This window comes from Jaculus jaculus, chromosome 17 (assembly GCF_020740685.1).
Source record: "Jaculus jaculus isolate mJacJac1 chromosome 17, mJacJac1.mat.Y.cur, whole genome shotgun sequence".
Classification (NCBI taxonomy): domain Eukaryota; kingdom Metazoa; phylum Chordata; class Mammalia; order Rodentia; family Dipodidae; genus Jaculus; species Jaculus jaculus.
Window position 1 is genome coordinate 38,908,199 of NC_059118.1, and position 22,700 is coordinate 38,930,898.

General features: G+C 42.8%; 2 protein-coding genes across 11 annotated transcripts in view; both read right to left on the reverse strand.

Moving 5' to 3' along the window:
- The window catches only part of LOC101603018 (phospholipid scramblase 1), a 41,685-nt gene extending 23,827 nt beyond the window's left edge, over positions 1–17,858 (reverse strand). For 2 of the 5 annotated variants that reach the window (XM_045136505.1, XM_045136503.1), the window contains exons 1-2: positions 17,801–17,858; positions 2,963–3,040 (exon numbers count right to left, since the gene is read on the reverse strand). In XM_045136505.1, the coding sequence (XP_044992440.1) occupies positions 2,963–3,026 (64 nt within the window). In that variant the 5' untranslated portion in view covers positions 3,027–3,040; positions 17,801–17,858. Of the gene's footprint in view, positions 1–2,962; positions 3,073–17,800 lie in introns of all 5 variants that reach the window. The other 3 variants (XM_004663599.2, XM_045136502.1, XM_045136504.1) reach the window with 2 other exon arrangements.
- Positions 2,963–22,700, reverse strand: part of LOC101603323 (phospholipid scramblase 1-like) — a 41,613-nt gene continuing 21,875 nt past the window's right edge. For 4 of the 6 annotated variants that reach the window (XM_045136496.1, XM_045136499.1, XM_045136497.1 and 1 more), the window contains 2 exons: positions 21,198–21,359; positions 19,495–20,119 (listed from right to left, as the gene is read on the reverse strand). In XM_045136496.1, coding sequence (XP_044992431.1) covers positions 20,063–20,119; positions 21,198–21,359 — 219 coding nt within the window. In that variant the 3' untranslated portion in view covers positions 19,495–20,062. Of the gene's footprint in view, positions 3,073–19,494; positions 20,120–20,378; positions 20,603–21,197; positions 21,360–22,700 lie in introns of those variants that run through there. The other 2 variants (XM_045136501.1, XM_045136500.1) reach the window with 2 other exon arrangements.

Genomic DNA, 22,700 nt, shown 5'->3' on the forward strand with positions numbered 1-22,700 from the left:
CTTATGTGGGAGAGATGGCAAGCGCAGGGCAGTTGCTTCAGACAGATATAATTCACTTAAGGTCTAAAACATGATAAAGGAAAAGCTTCACATGAAGGTCTTGGGTGAAATGTTCCAGGTCAAAGAAAAGGAAATGTTTTATCCCAACTTTGAGAAAGAAATGACCAGTGTGTTAAAGACAAAAATCTTTAGGTAGAAGATTGGAAATGTCCAAGTAGAACCACAGAAAGCAGCATGTCTGGGCCCTCAGTGAGGAATTTGCATCTCATACCAAGTAGACACTGGCAGATTTGGGAGATCCTAAAGAGCAGGGTGAGTGCCATGGTGCCATGCACATCTTACAATGTTTTGGGAGGTGCTGAGCAGCTGGGCTCAGAAGCAGAAGTGAGGAGTCAATCCCTATACTCACTGCCTGGCAGGACAGATAGCTACGCCCATCTCATTCAGTTGGTTTATTTACTTGCATCCTAGATACAGGTTTTGATGAAGGTGGTAGGGGTTTATGATGACTACTCATGGCAAAATAGCTGTTGAGATGGGGAAGGAGATGCCTCTGTGTACACGCAAATACCCACACACAAACACACACTAGAGGGAGATGAGAGAATGTTTTTGATTAGTGTTAATTAATGGGTTGAGTATACATATAATTATATAAAATACAGATAATGGCTTCATTTGTATGGAGCTGAATTGGTGTGCCTAACATTAATGCATTATTTAGCAAGACCTCATTTATTATTTACAATGGCCTGTGCTCTGTGTTTTCTAAGCATTCTCAACTTATTCTCCAAAGCTACTGAAGTTGGGAAATATACCAAATTATAGATAAGAAATCTTTGAGGTAGCTGGGCATGGTGGCACACACCTTTAATCCCAGCACTCAGGAGGCAGAGGTAGGAGGATCACCGTGAGTTCAAGGCCACCCTTTGACTACATACTGAATTCCAGGTCAGCCTGAGCTAGAGTGACACCCTACCTCAAAAAAAAAAAAAAAAAACCAAAAAAATAACAACAAAAAAAAAAAAAAAAAAAAAAGGAAAGAAAGAAAAGAAAAGAAAGCTCTGAGGTATTGTAACTTGTTTAAGACCAGGAGAGAATTATTACACAAATAGTGTAGAACTTGACACCTAATGAAGGTTCACTTTATTTGATTTTCCATATGTGTAAGGGAGACTATTACCATGTAATAGTTCCTCAGTGTCCATAGGGCGATGGTGCTAGGAACCCCCTTTAATAACAAACCACAATGATACTGTCCCTTATCTAAAATGGTAGGGAGTTTTATATGACCTAGGTCCATCCTCCATGTATAGAAAAATAAAGTCTCTTCATTAGTTAGCTGTGTAATCTAGTGCAAGTGCCATGAAAATAACTGCCATACTGTGTCACTTACAGAACAATGGCAAGGAACATGTCCACACAAGTTTAGTACAGATGCTGATTTTTTTCAATTATTTTTACACCAAGTTTGGTCAGAGGACATGGGGACAGAGTGCTATCCTAAGATTAAATGACCTAACCACATGAAGGAACCACTAAATACAAAACAAGAAATTCCCAATTTCAAGCTCTCATTATCACCATCATTGTCATCTCAAGACCTATGCTGTAGTTGGCCTTGGATTTTAGAAAGAAAACCAAGGTACTTGTAATAATAATAAGCTCCAAGGCTGATTCTAATAGTTAATATGTGTACCTATTTAATTAATGTTGGATTGGATTAATGCATTCTCTAAGAGCCTTGGATAGGAGTTATAGAATTGTTAGACATGTTCCAAATACCAACTCTGTAAGAACTCATAGAGGAAGTTTATAAGCCTACCTGTTAGAAAAATACTAGTCCCAGAGTTCCAAGTCTGATTTAATTTCCTGTTCATAGTGCCCTATTTTTAGTATTTGTATCTTGTATTACATTCTTTTGGGCTGGGGATTGAACCTGTTGCCTTGAATTTGCTAGCAAGTGAGACTCTGAGCCAAATCCCATCTTCATGTTAATATTTTAAAGTGAAAATTAGAGAGATCCACAATGAGAGCCACCACCTAAAGCCGCTAAGCTTATCCAGCTCATATTCTCATAATTATAATATTGGAAATCTAGGAACCACAGTGTGTTTTTTCAGAGAATTACACAGGCCATTCAAATCCCAAGTCAATTTGCTCAGAAAGGAAAACAAAATGCATACACTTTTGTATCAGACCATACCACCTTGGATTTTAATCTCCAAGGTGCTGTTTCAGGAGGTAGATAGCCTGATACATGTAAGTCTGATTACACCATAAATTTTGCCATTTGTAAAAGGTCCAGGAACAATGATAACCACTTTTGTCTAAATGAACATCTCTGACATCTTTTATTGGTATTAATTCAAAGATAAGATGTCCATCTTATTATGTAGATGCATGAATAGGTTCTTTTTCTTAGCAAAGAATGAATCAGCACAAAAGAGAAAGCTTCCATATGTGTTTAAAAAATGTAAATAAGAATAATTCCAAGAAAGCAACATTTCTATTGCCTATAGCTTCCAGGTTTAAGTAGTTTTCATCATTTCTCACTGAATACGATTAATTCTAAATACTTCATAACTTATGAACATCCAGAGCTAAATCTTGTTAATGTAAGTACATGACAGCAATTTTCAGGAAGAATAAACTATCAATAAAACATGTAATTTAGTATCTGCATTTTGACATTTATTTGTGGATCTGTACTTCATTTCTAAGTGTAAACTCACTGCAAATTTTGGTCATTATTTACATTTTTTCTGTCCTCTATTAGTAAAAATTATTACTCTAGAAAATGTACAATATGGAAGAGAATGAAGCAACTTAGGCTTTCCAAAATTTCTTCAGTGCAATTTTAGGGAAAACTAAAATTAAAGACACGCATTCATTTTCTTCTTCTTTTCCCTTTCTTTTTCTCATTCCATATCACATAAAAAAATGAAACCATTTACTTTACCTGCTATTGGGCAATGGGGGGGATTCCCATCTGGTAGATGTCTTCCTGCATTAGGAACATCCATTTGTATGTCTGCAACTGAAGGAGTAGGTTGTGTCAGCTCACACAGGCTGGACATTAGAAAAAGAACACACAAAGCTGAGGTATTTTTCACATATGTGGTTTAATGTTGAATAAAACTAGGCAAAATAAACTCAAAACAAATTATACCATTTAAAAGAGCTAATATGCATTAGAATCCTGCTTCAACCAGTTCTGTCCTTGAAGAAATGAGTATTCAGTTCCATTCTTTGATTTGATGTATTAGAAAAGGATAGCTTTCAAAGCACGTATAGATAATGTAGAGACCAATAAGTAAAATTATTTTGCATGTTGATGGTAATATTAGAATTATTGATTATTTTTAAAGCACCCATAATTATTGCCTTAGAAATTATTTTTAAAATTTTAAAATATGGTATTTGCTGCAATATTTATATTTCAATGCTTTCTTTGGCATTGCACTAATTAATAAGCTAATGCATACAAAATTTCTTTTTTTATTAAATTTTTTTGTTGTTCATTTATTCATTTGAGAGTGACAGAGACAGAGGGGGGGGAGAGAATGGTCACACCAGGGCTTCCAGCCACCACAAACGAACTCCAGATGTGTGTGCCCCTTGAGCATCTGGCTAATATGGGCCCTGGGGAATAGAGCCTTGAACCAGAGTCCTTAGGTTTCACAGGCAAGTGCTTAACTGCTAAGCCATCTCTCCAGCCCCCAAATGTCTTAACTATAACAAATTCTGACCTCCTCAATCCTAAAATATTTAATACAGTGATATATTCAGGTGTTACTAGAAAACATTATAGCTTAGATAATCTTAACAAATGGACAATGCTTCAAATACTGTTTCATTCATGACTTTTATGACTCATCTATATCATCAGGCAGTCAATAAGTAGTCTTTGGACAACTTCCGGGCTAGCTTTGGCTCTGGAGCTACAGGGGCTCTGCCATCACAAAACTATGGTCTTTCTCCTTTGTTTCATATGGGATATTAAGTATAAACTCAAAAGTTTTCATTTTTTGATCAATGGGGACATGGCATGAATATGAGAAAATAAATTTATTATTCACACTTTCAAATTGGTATTTTCTGCATGTGACTCTGCTATGAACCTTCTGACTCAACTAATTTATTCATCTTGGGTCATGAGGAAGGCTGGACTGCAGCCCACACTACTGTTCAGTTTGTTTCATAACTTTGACAGAATGGAGTCAATAGAAATTTAAAATTAGGAACCAAAGAGCTCTGTACTTAGATCAGAGCTTGGCCTTGAATACATACTAATTTATGTTTCGGCACATGGGCTCATGCTGCTCTCAACTTTGGTTAGAGTGTATGGCAGTTACTTGCAGAGTCATAACGGGTCCAAGTACCAAGAATAGGTGACTGTCCTAAAGCTCATGGATCATTGCAGAAGAGGAGCAGAAAGAATGTAAAAGTTGGAGGAAGGGTCTGGAAAACTCTTTTAGAGACATTTCATGGGCATTGCAACTCATAACTCACAGAAGCTGTGGCTGTTGGCACAAAACTGGCAACATCAGAGTTTCACTACAGAGAGGGGAGAGGCTCGTGAGGCCTCATCCATCTCTGAGGATTTATAGGTAACTACGCTTCCTACAGGGAATTGTTGATGAGGTTCCACCTCTCCCTGAGGTGTTATAGGAAATTAATGGTGAGGTAAATAATCTCAAGCATTTAAAAAGGTACACATAGTTGCACATGGTGGTGCTTCCATTTAATCCCAGCACTTGGGAGGTTGAGGTAGGTAGTTTGAGGCCACCCTGAGACTACATAGTGAAATCCAGGTCAGTCTGAGCTACAGTGAGACCTTACCTTGAAAAAACAAATAAAAGGTATGTAGGCTGAAGTCATGGCTTAGCAGTTAAGGTGCTTGCCTGTAAAGCCTAAGGACCCAGGTTCAATTCCTCTAGTACTCAGTAAGCCAGAGGCACATTGTGGTGCATGCATCAGGAGTTCATTTACACTGGCTGGAGGCCCTGGCCCTGGTGTGCCCATTCCCTCTCTCAAATAAATAAAATAAAATAAAAATAAATAAATAAAATTAAAATAAAATAAATAAAATAAGAAATTTTTAAAAAGGTATGCTATGATCTATGGCTCCAAATGTTAAGTACTCTTTGTACCTGTATGAGTGCCAATTAAAATAAGTAAACATGCAGCAGATGAAAAACCATAATGATCTGTAGTTCTCTTACGAAAGACAAAATTCCAGAAATACTTTACAAAAAGATGAAATCATGTCCATGACTGTTGCAGTCAGGTTCACATTGCTGGTAGAAATCACCCAACCAAGAACAGCTTGTGGGAAGAGATGTTTATTTTGGCTTATAATAAGCTTGAGGGGAAGCTCCACGATGTCAGGGAAAATGATGGCATGAGCAGAGGGTGGACATCACCCCCTGGCCCACATAAGGTGGACAATAGCTACAGGACAGTGTGCCAAACATGGGCAAGAGGTTGCTGGTTATAACACCCATAAGCCTGCCCCCAACAATACACGGCCTCCTGGAGGTGTTGGTTCCCAAATCTCCATCAGTTGGGAACCTAGCATTCAGAAACCCTAAGGTAATGGAGGACACTGAATCAAACCACCACAGTGACATATCTCCAAAAGTTCTAATAAAGTCACACTATACATGGTACCACTGGAAATGGATCAACTACAGGAGTCCAAAACCTCATCTGATTCTCACATATACCTTCCTCACCATAGCACTTGAGAACCTTGGGGAAAACTGAGGCATCATGTGCTATGTAAGTACTACTACAAGACTACTTAAATCTTTCTACTGAAAATTATAGGTCACCATTGCTGCTCTGAGCTAGTTGATAATAATAAGACATACCTACCATGGAGAAGGACAATGTGGAAACAGTGGGCTATCTTCACAATTCATGATAAAGTTAAAGCTTTTTGACTCATGGCTTGGAATTTCAACATTTATTGATTTCATAAATTGTTTGGGGGGGGGCTGGAGGGATGGCTTTGTTGTTAACACATTTGCCTGCAAAGCCAAAGGACCCAGATTCAACTCCCCAGGGCCCACGTTAGCCAGATGCACAGGGGGTGCACACATTTGGAGTTCGTTTGCAGTGGCTGGAGGTCCTGGAGGTCCTCTGTACCTCTCTCTCTCCCTCTTTCTGTCAAATAAATAATAAAATATTTTTTTAAAGAAATTGTTTTTGGTATATCACAAATCTATTATGTCTATAAAAACAGAGAATAAATTTGAGTTATCTAATCAGCATTTATTGAAGTTCCTAAGAACAAATTTTCCTCTCCAAATCACCAAAACTACAAGATAACCAGCTAACATTCTGATGGCCAGCAAATGGCAACAGCTGTCTGATAGACTTTCACATGACAGACTCTGTGGCTCTAACCGGTCAGTGGAATTCTGTCCCCAACTTCCTACTTGTGAGAGGTTGAACCATGACATTGGGAAAAGAGGAAATGGCATGTATGCCAGGGGCTGTAAGGAGAGGACTGAGCAAGCACAAAAGTATGTCAACAGGCTGGCCAGATAATTGCCCAGTGACCTTCAGGCACTATATTTCCCGTGACAGTGGTATGATCCTATTATATAACTCTGAGCTGGCCAATGGCCACCTTTGTTAGGATGTATGTGACGGAGGATACCTCACACAGTGCGTAATGTTAGAGTCTTGAATAAAAGCATTACCACTCAGTGTTGCTGCCCAAGCCTTCTTCCAATTTATAATCTTACTCCCTCGGCCCTCCCTCACTGACAACCTGGAACCTGACAGGGAGTAAAGTAAAACTAGTGAAACAAGACTGGAAATTGCATACTTGACACGTCCTTCTGTTTAGGGTTGTAGGTAACTTTTGTACATGTGAAAGGAACACAGTAGAGCAGAGCCTGAAGAGGTGCACTTGTCCAAATGCTGGTGATCTTCAGGGGACACAGCACTCCAGCTGGCAAAAGTGAGCCAAAAGCACTAAGAGTAGAAGGTCAATTAAATGCAATGTGCCTTTTGTAACAGAAAGCCTTCCATCTTCCCTCTGAATCCATTTCTGTATTTTAAGCTTGTAGCAGACAGCTTCAGGTTCACTGAGATGAACTTTCAGACCAGACACAGTTATGGAGGAAGGGATATTTATTGAAGCTTACAGATCCAGGGGAAGTTCCATAAATGGCAGAAGACGCTGGCCTGCCTTCACAGGTCCAAGCAGAGAGAGAGAAGTACAAGCCAAAAAGCCAAAAGCCACAGCATACTTCAGGAACTCCAGCTAGGCACACTTTGCATATCTTTAGATTGAAATCTGAAACCCACCACCACACCTTAAGATCCACACAATAATACTGCCTCCAGCCAGGTGGCTGCAGATGCAAACTACAAACAGACAACTGAATATATTGGGGGCCATCTATTCTATTCAAAGCTCAAGAGAAAAACAAACTTGCTTAGAACCATCTGGAGACAGCCCTCTTCAAGAATTTTCTTTGAATTTTGATATCAAGTGCTCTACTAAACAAAAGCCAAGGTAGACCAAAGACCCTGGAACTGACCTTAGTTATTTCCATTTGATTGCTATTTTATTCCTGAGAAACCTTTGTGGGCTCTATCACAGATTTATTTGTTTTTCTCCATATAAAGAGGCAATTAAGTCCAAACAACAGCAACAAAAAATTTTTAAGGCCATGTAGCTCACTATCCCTGGAACTAAGATACTTCATAGTTTTATCTCCTTTGCAATCATGCTCCCACTTTACAAGGAAAATAATTTGTCAATTTTCAGTGACATTTCTTACTAAAGGTATCTTTCTTATGAAAGACAGACAAACCTTTAATATCAATTAGTCTTTATTGCCATTTTTTTCTGGGCTAGAGAACTATTTTTATAACATTTAGTAAGAAAAAAATGTCAAAAAATGAAAAGAAAAAATGTAAGGTTTGGTTAGCTAAAGTACAGGCTTAAATAATGTCCAGCAGATGTTCACAAACATGTGTAGTTATATATAAATATTTCCAACATAAGTATTCAGTTGGCATAAAAGTTGTGTGATTTCATGATATAGAGCACCCAAGGCTATACATTAGGTATTTCACTCTAAAATCTACGATGGAAAATGACAGTGCTAATGAAAGGCCCAAGAATTCAGAAGCCCAGAAATACTATCACGCTCCAAAGGGAGCTTAAGCGGGCCCCTGCATACCTCAAACTCCAGGCTTTACTCTCTGTTAAAAGCAAGTAAAGAATCCCTCTTCTCATTATATCAGAGCCCGCTCCTAATATAAAACTAGGTAAAAAGGGCATGAGATAGCCCTCAAGGATGGGAAATAAGTAATGAAGTGAACCACTTATTTAGTTTCTGTAAATAGCCTGCACCATAAGCTATAGCAGCCTGCCTCAGACCACCAAGGTCATAGGAGGCTGATACCACACTCTGCTACCCCCACCTAAGGACCTGCGCAAATGCTGACCTCCAAGGTCATAGGAGACTGATACCACACTCTGCTACTTCCACCCAAGGACCTGCGCAAATGCTGACCACCAAGGTCATAAGAGAATGACTGGTCCACGAGGGGCTTGAACAAATTAAACTAATTGGCTTAGAAACTATGGGGTGGCACAAACTGACTGGCTCACACCCCGCGGGCTCCTGATATTAAAAAATGATTGGTCTAATGCACAGGCTTTGTTAGAAACCCTATAAAAACTGTCCCATTCCTGCATTCGGGGCTCTGCAGTCCTCTACCCCTGTGCAGTGTACGACTGTGGGCCCCAGCGCGCTTGGAATAAAATCCTCTTGCAGTTTGCATCAAGATCACTTCTCATGAGTGATTTGGGGTGTTGCCATATCTGTGCAGAGCGTGGGGTCCTCGTTTTGGGGGTTCTTACATTTGGGGGCTCGTCCGGGATTTGTGACCACCCCTCACACCTGAGAACTGACTTGGAGGTGATGGGGACCCCCCCTGGAATGAATATGTGCTGGCCAGTGTTTCTGTTCTGAGTATCTGTTTTCTAGGACGTCTGAATATGTTTTCTGGGATGCGCGCTTTCAGTTTTTGGTTTGCAGCCGTCCTCTCGGGCCGTAAGGAACAGAGGACTGTGATCAGCAGACGTGCTAGGAGGATCACAGGCTGCCACCCTGGGGGATGCCCCAGGAGGTAAGGAGAACCAGGGACGCCTGGTGGTCTCCTATTGTCGGTCAGAGGACAGAGTTCTGTTGTTGAGGCGGAGGGAGCCTCCACGGCCGTCAGATCCTTTTGCCTGCTTGTGGAGGATGCGGACGGGCTGCTGATGTCTGAATCTGTTAGTCTCAGTTGTGTGCGTTGTTGTCCTTTGTGTCTTTGTTTACAGTTTTTGTCATGTGACAGACGATGATAAATGCCCTTAACTTGACTCTTGACCATTGCACTGAAGTTAAGTCTAGGGCCCATAATTTGTCAGTTGAGGTTAAAAAGAGACCCTGACAAACGTTTTGTGCCTCTGAGTGGCCAAATTATAAGGTCGGATGGCCATCAGAAGGAACCTTTAATTCCGAGACAATTCTGGCTGTTAAAGATATTACTTTTCAGAATGGACCAGGCTCCCGTCCCAACCAGGAAGGATTTGATGGACAACCCCCCGCTGTGGGTCAGGCCGTGGCTGAATAAACCAAGGAACTCAAGCTCCAGAGTCCTGACTCTCGAAAATGCAAAAAAGCCCTCTCCTCAGGGAGCCAGACCTCCCCCTCACATCTATCCCGAGATTAAAGAGCCTCCGGCTTGGCCGGAGACTCAGCCTTCCCCTCCCCCCCCCTTACCTAGTCCCAGGAGCCAAGAGAGGGCCCCTCCGCCCTTCCCGAAACTCTGCCCCCCACCCTCCCCGAGCCTCTGCCTCCCAGCTTGCCCAGCTTACCCAAGCTTCCTCCTTCTGCCCCTCCCAAGCCCCTGGAAATGGGAGGGTCGGCCACAAAGACGCAGAGCCGGAGAGATGCTACCCCGGAGGGAACAAATAAAATTGTAACACTGCCGCTATGCGAGGCAGGTCCTCCCATGCTGGGGGGCCAACTACAATCCCTCCAATATTGGCCTTTTTCCTCTGCAGATCTTTATAACTAAAAAGCTAACCACCCCCCTTTTTCAGAGGAACCCCAATGCCTCACAAGGCTGATGAAGTCTCTTATGTTTTCTCATCAGCCTACTTGGGACGATTACCAACAGCTATTGCAGACACTCTTCACGACCGAGGAACGAGAGAGAATTTTAATAGAGGCCAAAAAAAAAAAAAAAAAAAAAAGTTCCTGGGGCCGACGGGCGGCCCACGCAGCTACAGCATGAGATAAACATGGGGTTCCCTCTGACTCGCCCTGTTTGGGACCACAATAGGGCTAAAGGTAAGGAGAGCTTAAAAATCTATCGCCAGGCTCTGGTGGCGGGTCTCCGACGTGCCTCCAGAAGGCCCACCAATTTGGTCAAGGTGAGAGAGATGATGCAGGGGCCAACGGAGTCTCCCTCAATGTTTCTTGAGAGGCTCATGGAAGCATTTAGGAGGTTCACACCCTTTGACCCCACCTCTGAGATTCAAAAAGGCTCAATAACATTAGCTTTCATAGGACAGTCAGCTCCTGATATCAGAAAGAAACTTCAGAGATTAGAGGGATTACAGGAAGCTGAGCTTCATGATTTAATAAAAAAGACAAAAAAGGTATATTACAAAAGGGAGACAGAAGAGGAAAAGGAGCAAAGGAAAAAAAAAGAGAGAAAAATGTGAGGAGAGACATGAGAAAGAGAAAAAGGAAAGGGAGGATAGGCGCAATAGATGACAAGAGAAAAATCTGACCAGGATCCTGGCCACAATGGTAAAAAAAAAAAAAAAAAAAAAAGAGAGAGAGAAAAATATTCAAAAGTTTAGGACAGGCCCTAGACAGATAGGGAACCTGGGCAACAGGACCCAATTTGATAGAGATCAATGTGCCTGTTACAAGGAAAAAGGATACTGGGCAAGAGACTTCCCTAAGAAAAACAGCAAAAGACCTAGGGTCCTAACCCTTAAAAAAAAAAAAATAAAGACTAGGGAGGACGGGGCTCAGAGCCCTCCCCGAGCCCAAGGATTCAAGAACTCCCCAACCATCTTTGATGAAGCCCTACACAGGGACCTAACCAATTTTAGAGTTCAACACCCCCAGGTAACCCTCCTTCAATATGTTGATGACTTACTCCTGGCAGGAGCTACCCAACAGGACTATCTAAAAAGTACAAAAGCGTTACTACTGGAGCTGACTGACCTTGGTTACCGAGCCTCGACTAAGAAGGCCCAAATATACAAAAGAGAGGTAACATATTTGGGGTACTCCTTGCGGGATAGACAAAGATGGCTGACAGAGGCACAAAAGAGGACTATAGTACAAATACCGGTTCCAACTATGGCCAGACAAGTTAAAGAGTTCCTGGGGACAGCTGGGTTCTGCAGACTATGGATCCCAGGGTTTGCAACCCTAGCAGCCCCCCTCTATCCATTAACTAAAGAGAAAGGAAAATTCACTTGGACCTATGAACACTAGGGGGCATTTGATGCCATCAAGAAGGCACTATTAAGTGCACCTGCCCTAGCCCTCCGTGATGTGACTATACCATTCACCCTTTACTTAGATGAGCGTAAGGGGATAGCCCGGGGAGTCCTAACCCAATCCTTAGGGCCATAGAGAAGACCCATTGCCTACCTATCAAAGAAACTTGACCCTGTGGCTAATGGATGGCCTATATGTCTAAAAGCCATAGCGGCAGTGTCCACGTTGATCAAAGATGCTGATAAACTAACTCTAGGGCAGAGGATAACTGTCATTGTCCCCCATACCCTGGAGAGCATTGTCCGGCAGCCCCCAGACCGATGGATGACTAAGGCCCGTATGACTCACTACCAGAACCTGCTCCTCACCGACAGGATAGCGTTTGCCCCACCTGCCATCCTCAACCCCGCTACTCTTCTGCCTGAAGAAACTGATGAGACAGTGATTCATGACTGTCATCAACTACTGGTTGAGGAAACTGGGATCCAAAAGGATCTTACAGATGTCCCACTGACCGGAGGAACATTAACCTGGTTCACAGATGGGAGCAGTTACATTGTAGAAGGTAGGAGGATGGCTGGGGCGGCGATAATAGACAGAACACGAACAGTCTGGGCCAAAAGTCTGCCAGAAGGAACTTCAGCACAGAAGGCTGAGCTCATGGCCCTCACACAGGCCTTACGACTAGCTGAAGGAAAGTCTATGAATATCTACATGGACAGCAGGTACGCTTTTACTACTACACACGTACATGGGGCCATCTACAAACAGAGAGGGCTAATTACTTCAGCAGGGAAAGAAATTAAAAACAAAGAAGAAATTTTAAGTTTGCTAGAAGCTCTACATCTACCCAAAAGACTGGCCATTATGCATTGCCCTGGCCACCAAAAAGCCAACGATTTTATCTCCAAAGGGAACCAGATGGCTGACCAAATGGCCAAGCAAGCTGCCCAGGGGGTCAACCTTCTGCCCATAATAAAAAAGCCAAAAAAACAAAAAAGTGAACAACAATATACCCCAGGTGACTGGCAAGAAGTTAGAAAGTTAGGCCAGTTCTCCGAAACTCTGGAGGGGGCCTGTGTTACCTCAGAGGGAAAAGAGATTCTACCTCAAGCAAAGGGACTAGAGTACGTTCAACAAATACACCGCCTAACCCATCTGGGGGCCAAACATCTACAAAAACTGCTACAGACGTCTCCTTACCATATTCTGAGGTTGCCAGAGATAGCTGGCTCAGTAGTCAAGCATTGTGTACCTTGCCAGATGGTCAATGCTAATCCCTCAAGAATGCCTCCTGGGAAGAGGCTAAGGGGAGACAGCCCAGATGCTCACTGGGAAGTGGACTTCACTGAGGTAAAACCAGCTAAGTATGGTAATAAATATTTACTAGTTTTTGTAGACACTTTTTCAGGATGGGTAGAGGCTTATCCTACCAAGAAAGAAACCTCAACCGTGGTGGCTAAGAAAATACTGGAAGAAATTTTCCCAAGATTTGGGATACCCAAGGTAATAGGATCAGACAATGGTCCAGCCTTTGTTGCCCAGGTAAGTCAAGGACTGGCCAAAATATTGGGGATTGATTGGAAATTACATTGTGCATACAGACCCCAAAGTTCAGGACAGATAGAAAGGATAAATAGAACCATTAAAGAGACCCTCACCAAATTGACCGCAGAGACTGGCGCTAATGATTGGATAGCTCTCCTACCCCTTGTGCTCTTTAGGGTCAGAAACACACCCAGACGGTTTGGACTGACCCCCTATAAATTGCTATACGGGGGGCCTTCTCCACTGGTAGAAATAACCTCTATACATAGTACTGATGTGCCGCTTTCCCAGCCTCTGTTCTCTAGGCTCAAGGCGCTCAAGTGGGTGAGACAACGAGCATGGAAGCGACTCCGGGAGGCTTACTCAGGAGAAGGAGACTTACAGGTCCCACATCGCTTCCAGGTGGGAGATTCGGTCTATGTCAGACGCCACTGAGCAGGAAACCTTGAGACTCGATGGAAGGGCCCCTACCTCGTCCTACTGACCAAGGATGGTTTGAGGGATGGTTCAACAAGTCCCTCTGGATGACTACTCTGCTTTCCACCCTGATGGGACCCTTAATGGTTTTACTCCTGATGCTTTCAGTTGGGCCTTATATACTTAATAAGATTTTTACTTTTGTTAAAAAACGAGTAAGTGTGGTCCAGATCATAATACTTAGACAACAATACAAGGGCCTTCAGGGCAAAGAAAAAGCTTACATTTAGTCCTTCCAAGTTCTAGGATTAGAACTATTAAGAAGAGAAAAAGTGGGAAATGAAAGGCCCAAGAATTCAGAAGCCCAGAAATACTATCACGCTCCAAAGGGAGCTTAAGCGGGCCCCTGCATACCTCAAACTCCAGGCTTTACTCTCTGTTAAAAGCAAGTAAAGAATCCCTCTTCTCATTATATCAGAGCCCGCTCCTAATATAAAACTAGGTAAAAAGGGCATGAGATAGCCCTCAAGGATGGGAAATAAGTAATGAAGTGAACCACTTATTTAGTTTCTGTAAATAGCCTGCACCATAAGCTATAGCAGCCTGCCTCAGACCACCAAGGTCATAGGAGGCTGATACCACACTCTGCTACCCCCACCTAAGGACCTGCGCAAATGCTGACCTCCAAGATCATAGGAGACTGATACCACACTCTGCTACTCCCACCCAAGGACCTGCGCAAATGCTGACCACCAAGGTCATAAGAGAATGACTGGTCCACGAGGGGCTTGAACAAATTAAACTAATTGGCTTAGAAACTATGGGGTGGCACAAACTGACTGGCTCACACCCCGCGGGCTCCTGATATTAAAAAAATGATTGGTCTAATGCACAGGCTTTGTTAGAAACCCTATAAAAACTGTCCCATTCCTGCATTCGGGGCTCTGCAGTCCTCTACCCCTGTGTGGTGTACGACTGTGGGCCCCAGCACGCTTGAAATAAAATCCTCTTGCAGTTTGCATCAAGATCGCTTCTCGTGAGTGATTTGGGGTGTCGCCATATCTGGGCAGAGCATGGGGTCCTTGTTTTGGGGGTTCTTACACTTTAAGAAAGGTTCTTTGGGGCACCTATTAGATGGTACTGCTGGTGGTACCAACAGGGAATTTCAAAGATCTGAGGAGAATAAAATCTGTATTTAGTATATTCAGCCAGGTCACAGTGTTACAAGTGTGGGGGAGGTGCAGCAGGCCATCACAGACAGGTGAGATCACAGAGGAAGAGTCCTGAATCCAGGACCTCGCCTCTTTCAGGAATGAACCATCTGTGAGCTACAGGGCAGAGAAAGGAACAGTCCTCAGATGCAGAGGGACAGTCAGGCTCAGTGTCTCCACTGCACAGTAAGCTCTTTCACAGATCCTGGTGCCCAACCATCACCTGACCATGCTTCTTCAATCCAGGTTTGTTTCTGATTTCCTCATGTTTGCTCCTGGTTTGCAGCTGCCAGACTAAGTGCCCAGGTGCATGAATGGAAAACTGCTGTGGGAAAATTCAAGAAGGAAAACCAACCCACAATCTACCTAAAGCTTTTCATGAGTGTTACTTGTACTAACCAAACAACTCCTGTTGCTAAACCAGAAGAAATGATTTCTGCTTGTTCCTGGGCCTGGGAGGTGGCCACGCCCTGAGGACCAGAAATACCATAAATAAAACTGCACAGATTATGAGGGTGGAGTGTGTGCAGCGGACTAGGTTAGAGAGTTGAGAGTAGCAGCAACTTTCTCAAGTATTTGACAGAATGAAGAGAACCTGCTCTCTGTGCTTTATGCAGCAGCAGGCGCCACTCTGGCCACCTACCTTACTTCATACAGCTTGTTACCTCATCTCTTGTAACTCTGTCAATAGGAACCTGCTTCAGAGATGAGCTAAAAGAACATCCATCGAGAAACTGGCTCACACAAGTTGGGACATTATGCACAGAGACAGTGCCTCTCCCCCATAACTGGCTGATGCCCCCACAATGCGTAACCCACAATCGCCATAGGGTTGACCTGCATCCCCAACAAGGAGGGTCTCCTCAGAAAGTGGCAGGGATGAGAAAACGATGGTACCAACATGTGTTGTTTACATACATACATCTAATAATTTTTTTTTAATTTAAAAAAAAGAAACTGGCTGAGTCCACAATGTAAATAGCAGATGCTGGACTACACTCAGTAGCCTGGGTCTACTGCACATGGTCTTACCCTCTCTGCCCTTTACCCCATCTGCCTTTGCCATCCATTAGGTGTTCAAGAATGCCAAGCATAATTTGAGCCTTAGTCATAATTTCAACTACTACTGACTGTTCAATGGCACCTTAGGAACTGGTACTTGTAACTCCCTCTGAGGGCTTGTGAGCCAAGCTTCTGGCCATGTTAGGCCTCTCTGAGCTCCACAGTAGTGTGGCTAAGCTGAAGCAGAGCCCTGCAGGTACAAGTGTTTGCCAGCCTTGAACTGATATAAAATGACTTAATTTTAAAATGTGCTGCAGATTGATTACCCCCCTTAGTCGAAAGGTAAGTCACCACATATGCTACTGACACAGAGCATGGAGACATCTGGCTGGAATCTGGAAGACAGCCAGTCCCCAGACAACCTGTCTAGTGCTGGAAAGCACTGCATCAGTCAATAATGGACGGAGCATCCAGAGCTCTAAGCAAACACTCAGAAGTAGACACCCTGATGATGTACACACCAGAGCACATCAGCCTTGATGTGTAACCAATAGCTTTCTGATTGGCTAAAAGATCTGCTCAGTGTAAAGGAACACATATGGAATTCGAACCAGATTAACATCCTATGGAAACAAAGATTATGCTTTCCATTGTCAAGCTCTCACTTGTCTTTGGCTAAAAGAAGACTTACAAACATCAATTTCTCCCTAAATTAAAAATGCTTATCCCATTTAAACTATGCTGACTTCACTCTCCTTGGAGAATCTGTTCTTTTTCAGAAAGTAGCAAGACAGGAGGAGATAAACTACCCTCGCACTGCAGCCAAGCCACAGCTGAGCCCACAAAAGAATTGGGGAGGAAGAGTGCTGTTTCCATGGTGAACCTGCCATAGACCATTTTGAGAGGGGAGTAGAGTTAGGGTGACTGGACCCCTAAAGGTGAAAAGCACAGGAAAGTTTGCAGTTGCTAGAAATCCACGATCTGACTTATCTCCTGCCTAGTGCCCCAGACCTACTTTTCCACAAACAGGACCCCTCCAGGTAGGTAGGTCTTTCATAGTATTTAAATATTGTGGTTGGTCAAGTTCAGCCCCTAGAACTTGGTGCCAGAGCTAACCTCTTCCTGATACGGCCCTTAGACTTAACCAACCAGCCAGCCCTCTGGTTCACAGCCCACCACCCTAAGGTTATAAATACTTTGCAAGGGGGGGAGGAGTGTGCAGGCTTTCTGACCACTTGGGAACTTCGAGCTGTGGGTGAGTTTTTCCTTCAGCTGGGTCAAAGAGGCTCAGCCCAAGCCCAGCCAGAAGGGCCTCCTGGCCTTTACTCTCCGCATGGGCTCTTTATCCCCTCCAGGTCCCCAAATGGCAGGAGCTCCTGGAACTTTCTTTTCTCTTTTCTTTCCAGGCCCTCGAAGTGGGACCTCTAGCCACCATGTAGGTGCCTTTCCTTGACTCTGTACTTTCCTCCGTAAATATAATAATAATTATCCTCTCCCTTCTTTTTAACACAGTCCTTTGACTAAAATTAGAAAGGAACATGGCGTTTGGGGTTCAAGGACTTTCATGGACCCTTAGCACCCCATTACAACTTGAGATGTCACAAGCACTCATGGCACTGGTCAGGTCTGATTGTTACAGTGTGGGCCTGTTTGCTTTTAAGTTTGGCCTTCTTCCCGTTCCTCAGCAACAAATAACACGCCCTCCATGTCTGGACAAGGCTGATAAAACTGCATTAGGAAATTCTGTTTTACCTAAAGTCCGCCCTAAAACGGTAAGGCAGAGAGGTAACAGGAGGCTTCTGAGGACAAAGTATCAGAACAGGAGAAATACTTTGTTGAAATGCACCTTTATACAACCCCCAATCCCTCCCCGCCTTCAGGCAAACCTCCAGCACTGAGTGCAGGGCTACATCTGCAGCCCCTGGCCCTCTTCGCAGGCCCCGCTATCCCGCAGCGCTCCGGGCTCCCAGGCTCCGGCCGGCCCGAAGCTCCATCCCCAGACGGCCGGCTTCGGCCCCCGGGACAGGAGCACAGACCCCGCCCCGGCGACGGAGGAAGCAGAGGCCTCACCGCTTCTGGCGCAGCCCGTTGGGCTGGGCAACCGGGAATCCTGGCGCCGCGGTGGCTCTGGAACTCTTGGCCTAGGACACAGGTATTATACTGTCGTTAAAGTTACGCAGGAAACCGCTTCGGAAGTGATTGCAGCACGGCGGCCTGAGTGCGACCCGAGCTTGCTTTTCTCGGATCTCAGCAGCACCGGAGCTCCTTTCCCGCCAGCGCCGGGGCAGGGCGGAGACAGCCCTTCGCCAAGTCAAAAGCGGCCACGCTGGGGCGGGGCGGGGCGGGGCGGGGCGGGGCGGGCGCGGCCCAGGGCGTCCCGGAGAGGGACCGGCGCGTCCACGACCCCCTGGAGCATGAAGGGACCTCTTGGGGGAACGAACTTGGCTCTAGTCGGAACTCCACTGCATCCTATTCTGTGGTTGAGTACAACTGAGAATTCAGGATTGTTTTGCGATTCTTCAATGTTGGGTTGGCTTAGGGTTGCTTGTTTGTTTTGGGACAGTCTGACGACATATTCCAGATTGTCCTCCAACTGTTTCTCCTGTCTCAGCTCCATTCCAGAGTACAGGCCCTCATGCCCAGCGAGGTGCCTTTCATGGTGGCCCTCCTCCGTCTCTGTGCATCCCTGGGCTTGGGGATGCTGGGGCACAGATCATCTTTCTATTTCCTAAGAGCAGGAGGTAAATTGTGAGCTGCTGTTTCGTTCCTCAAGCCAGTTTTCCCTGAATAACTGGTTACAGAATTCCTTTAATTTCCACAGGTAGAAATTTCAGTTCAGAGCACCAGTGTAGAGTTTACACCCAAGTACCATATGCGTGTCTTTTCTCTAATTAAAAGAAATTTTGAATGATAAAGGATTAAATGTGCCCTCTTTTTAAACATTTTTATTTGCAGAGAGGCAGAATGAAAATGGGTACAGCAGAGCCTCGAGCTGCTTCAAATGAACTTCAGACGCACGTGCCACTCTGTGCATCTGGTTTTGCGGAGGTACTGAAGAATGGAACCCTGGTCCTTCGTCTTTACAGGCACACGCGTTAACCACTGAGCTATATCTCCAGTCCAAATGTGCCTCTTTTAATGAAACTGACCACCTTTCATTTAAAAACTAAAACGGGGGGTGGGGGTGGGGGTGGGAGAGGCGTAGCCCAGTGTGGAGTGGTTGCCTTTGGCACCCATGTGGCCGTCATTTCCATCCTTGGCACACAAGAGAGGGAAAAAAAATCTCTATAACTTTTTCCTTTGGTGTGTGATTATTGTTAAAATCTGTTGTTGAAGTTTATATTTGTTTTATTTGGTTAACACCCAAGAAATTGGAATTTTCTAGGATAGTAAACCCTTCAAGAGCAAATAGTAATTACAATATTGTGCCACCATGTACTTTCAGAAAGAGAGAAGCATTCTAAGACAGTCTTCCACTGGAAGAAATCAAGTCTTTTTTGGTTAACTGATAACTGCTTAAAATTGGTCATTAATGGTCTTATCAGCATGAAATTCATAACAGCATATTACTTAACAGGAATGTTAATAGTGTGATTTCCTAAAGACAATAAAAAAAATACATTTACTTTTCTTTTAGAGTAATGTTTAGCCCTAAGGTAAAGGAAACTAGAACATTTATTCAAGCTTTTTAAATATTTTATTTATTGATTTTAGAGAGAGGGGGAGGGAGAGGGAGAGAATGGTCATGCCAGGGCCACCAGCCACTGCAAATGAACTCCAAATACATGTACCATTTTATGCATCTGCATCTGGCTTATGTAGGTCCTGGGCAATTGAACCTGGGTCTTTAGGCTTCACAGGCCAAGAGCTAACCACTAAGGTATCTCTCTCTACAGCCTGTGTTCAAGTTTTAAATAGGTAGTGTTGGAAATATAACAGTAGGTCTTTTGTATGCACTACAGCTATATTTAATAGAATAATATGCAATTTTATATTAAATTAATAAGCATTTAATTGTTGTAAAATAAAAGTAGGAAATAGATTGATTATAACAAAGCTATTTTTATACAAAGTTTCATTTCTCATTGCAAAAACTCCTATTCCTTTTCCCCAAATTCAATGCACACCTATAAAATCATGTATAAAAATAAATGATGCCAATGATACAAAAACTAGCTATATAAATTGAAAACAAAATCATACAATATAGGCATCACAGATTCACCCAGGTTCAGTTATTTCAATAAAGACAAGAAAGTTATTGATGGTTCATTTGAAGTAATATCAGTCAATATAGAGTTCTTAAATTTTTGATGAAACTTCATGATGCCATTACCACACTCCTGATTTTTCTTCCTGTTTTCCAGTTCTTTCAAAAAACATGAAATCCTGGATAAGAAAAAAAAAAAAAAAAAAAAAAATATATATATATATATATATATATATATATGGCAAACAGTTGCAGCAACCAAACTGAGATCAGTTCTTAGATCCAGAAAGCTAAGGAGACTTACACAAATAGTAACACATATTCTTCAAGAAAAATTGAAGTATGCTTGGAAAAGTCAATAGCTATATAAGCTATATGGTCACTTTTCCATTATAATGGTGATTAATTTCCACAATTTATTGTGTTAATTTAGTTAATCTGCTCTTTAATTGTCACTAATAATTTTTCTTATTCCTCTTCCAATCGTTCTCTTTCGATCTTTCTTCTTAATTCTTAGTGGTTCATTTTTTGTAACATAATGTCTCTAGTGAAATCCATGTACAACCTGGGCTTGTGGGGACAATGGCAGCCTTCTTAGTGTCAGAATGCGTACAGATGGAACTAGTACAGGCTCATCAGTTCTCTTCTGAGCTTGTTTTGCCCTGTTAATGTTTAATGAGAAAATTCCTTCTATGACTTACATTAAATCCTATAGGTTTTACTTTTTTCATATCTACTTTTCTTTATCTGTTGGCCCCTTTTGTAAATCAGTTGCATTTCACAACTTCATTGTTACTGCCCTTAAATCCAATTCTCGTCGAGATTTATTTTTGCAAAACTGGATTTTCAACTACTATACAATACCTAGGTTTAAACCAGACAATTAACTAAAATGTCTCAATGACTTCCACAATGCGAATACTTTTAAAAGCTTAATCTGTGTCTAAAGGTCATCAAATCTTCCACAAAACACCAGCGTTGTGATTTAAATGAAACCTCCAAGGCAAGAATGTATGCACAACTTAAAGCCATTCTTTCACCTTAAGAAAATGCATAGACTCTGGAGAGTTACTTATACTGGTCACTTTTATCCAATGTGCAAGAATTAAATGGAATTTCATAGCTAGGCTTACTTGGCAGTTTGGTATAAAGCCAATTTATTTCAGAAGGCCATTTTGGAAAAGACAGTTTGGTAAATAATCTCAGAATGATATCTGGAAAACTATGGATAATGCAGATTAGCAAGAACAGACTTACAATAAGGAAACAAGCACCAAGCATCACAGCTTTCATTTTCACATCAAGGTTGAGTGGAAACTGGATCCCAAAGTTATCTGCATCTGTGAATGCCTCTCTCACAAGCCCAGACCAATGCTTGGAAATCTTGCCAACTATAGATTCTTCATCAAGAGATTTGATCTACATTGTAAAAAAGTAAACTGTAAGGATTTCTAGGAAATATTTTGAAAACTTCCTTTTACAGCTCAATGAAACAAATATTATATTAAAATTATATGAACAGAGAAATATCATTAGTTTCACAAAAACACCTAATTTGTTTTATAGATATATGTTTAAAAAAAGTATAGGGAAATGGCATGAAAGGAGTTTTGTTCAAATAGTCTAGTGGTAGACTTTAAGGCAAACAGTAATTTTTTAATTGACTGCAAACAAAACTAAAGCAGAAAAGATAACATAACATGTTCCTTTAATGAAATTGTGGGACCATTGAGAAAGTAATAAAAGAAACTGCTGGAGTCCTGCTTCATGAGAAGCACAGGGCTCACATGGGTGAGCAGCAGGTACAGCAGACACTCTACACCAATCAGTGTCAGAGGAAAACAGGAAACACAAAGTGCCCAGAAGACCAGCTGCTGAGCAGGACACCAACAAACTGAGAACTCATGACAGGCTCCCAGGGCAAGGATAGGATAGGAATGGATGTTGGAGACGAGGAGATGAGCCCTGAACAGATCTTTGCCCTGAAATAACCTCTGCCCTGAGATAACTTCTGCCCTGAGCAACTTCCGACCTTTCCTCATCCCCCCACCCTGCCATACCTAACTGATTCCATCCCCTCACCCCGCCACACCTAACTAATTAACATCCTGCCTGGCGACTACAGAGACGTGAGAACTATACCGTGAATTCTTGGAATAACTGCAAACTGTCCTAGGTCAAAGGCCAAGAAGATTCTGTAACTTTCCACCACCTGCCTCCTCCAGCCCCCCTCTCACCCAAGACCCTAACCCTAACCCTTAAAAAGGCCGCTGTGGCTCAATAAAATGGGACTCTTGACAAGTGTACATTTGCTTGAGTCTCTTCCTCTCTCTCGCCCATCTTATTTCAGGTTAGGGTCCCCCTCGCCCCCACGAATAACGAGGTCCCGCGGGTCGGGACAAATGGATATCTACTTGGTGTAATAAAAGAAGAAAGGTATATGAAATCTGGGTTTCAATGTGAAAAGTTATTGATTTTGTGGTTCTGTGCAAGAAAGACCAGGGCTTCCAGAGAACTGAACAGTAAAGCCAATTCTGAAATTTACCAAATAAAATTGTGTTGTATGAGAGGAAAGCTTGCCCATTCTAAACATACATAAGATGCCACATGTGTCAGCAACCCCCTGTTAAAGCCCAGCAAATAATAGAGACATTAAAGAGTGTTCACTTCCTTGATGGGGATGGAAGAGGAAAGCTCTTCAAGGTATTAAGGTACATTGCTAATAAACTGTGACATCAGGTACTATTGTTCATCATATAG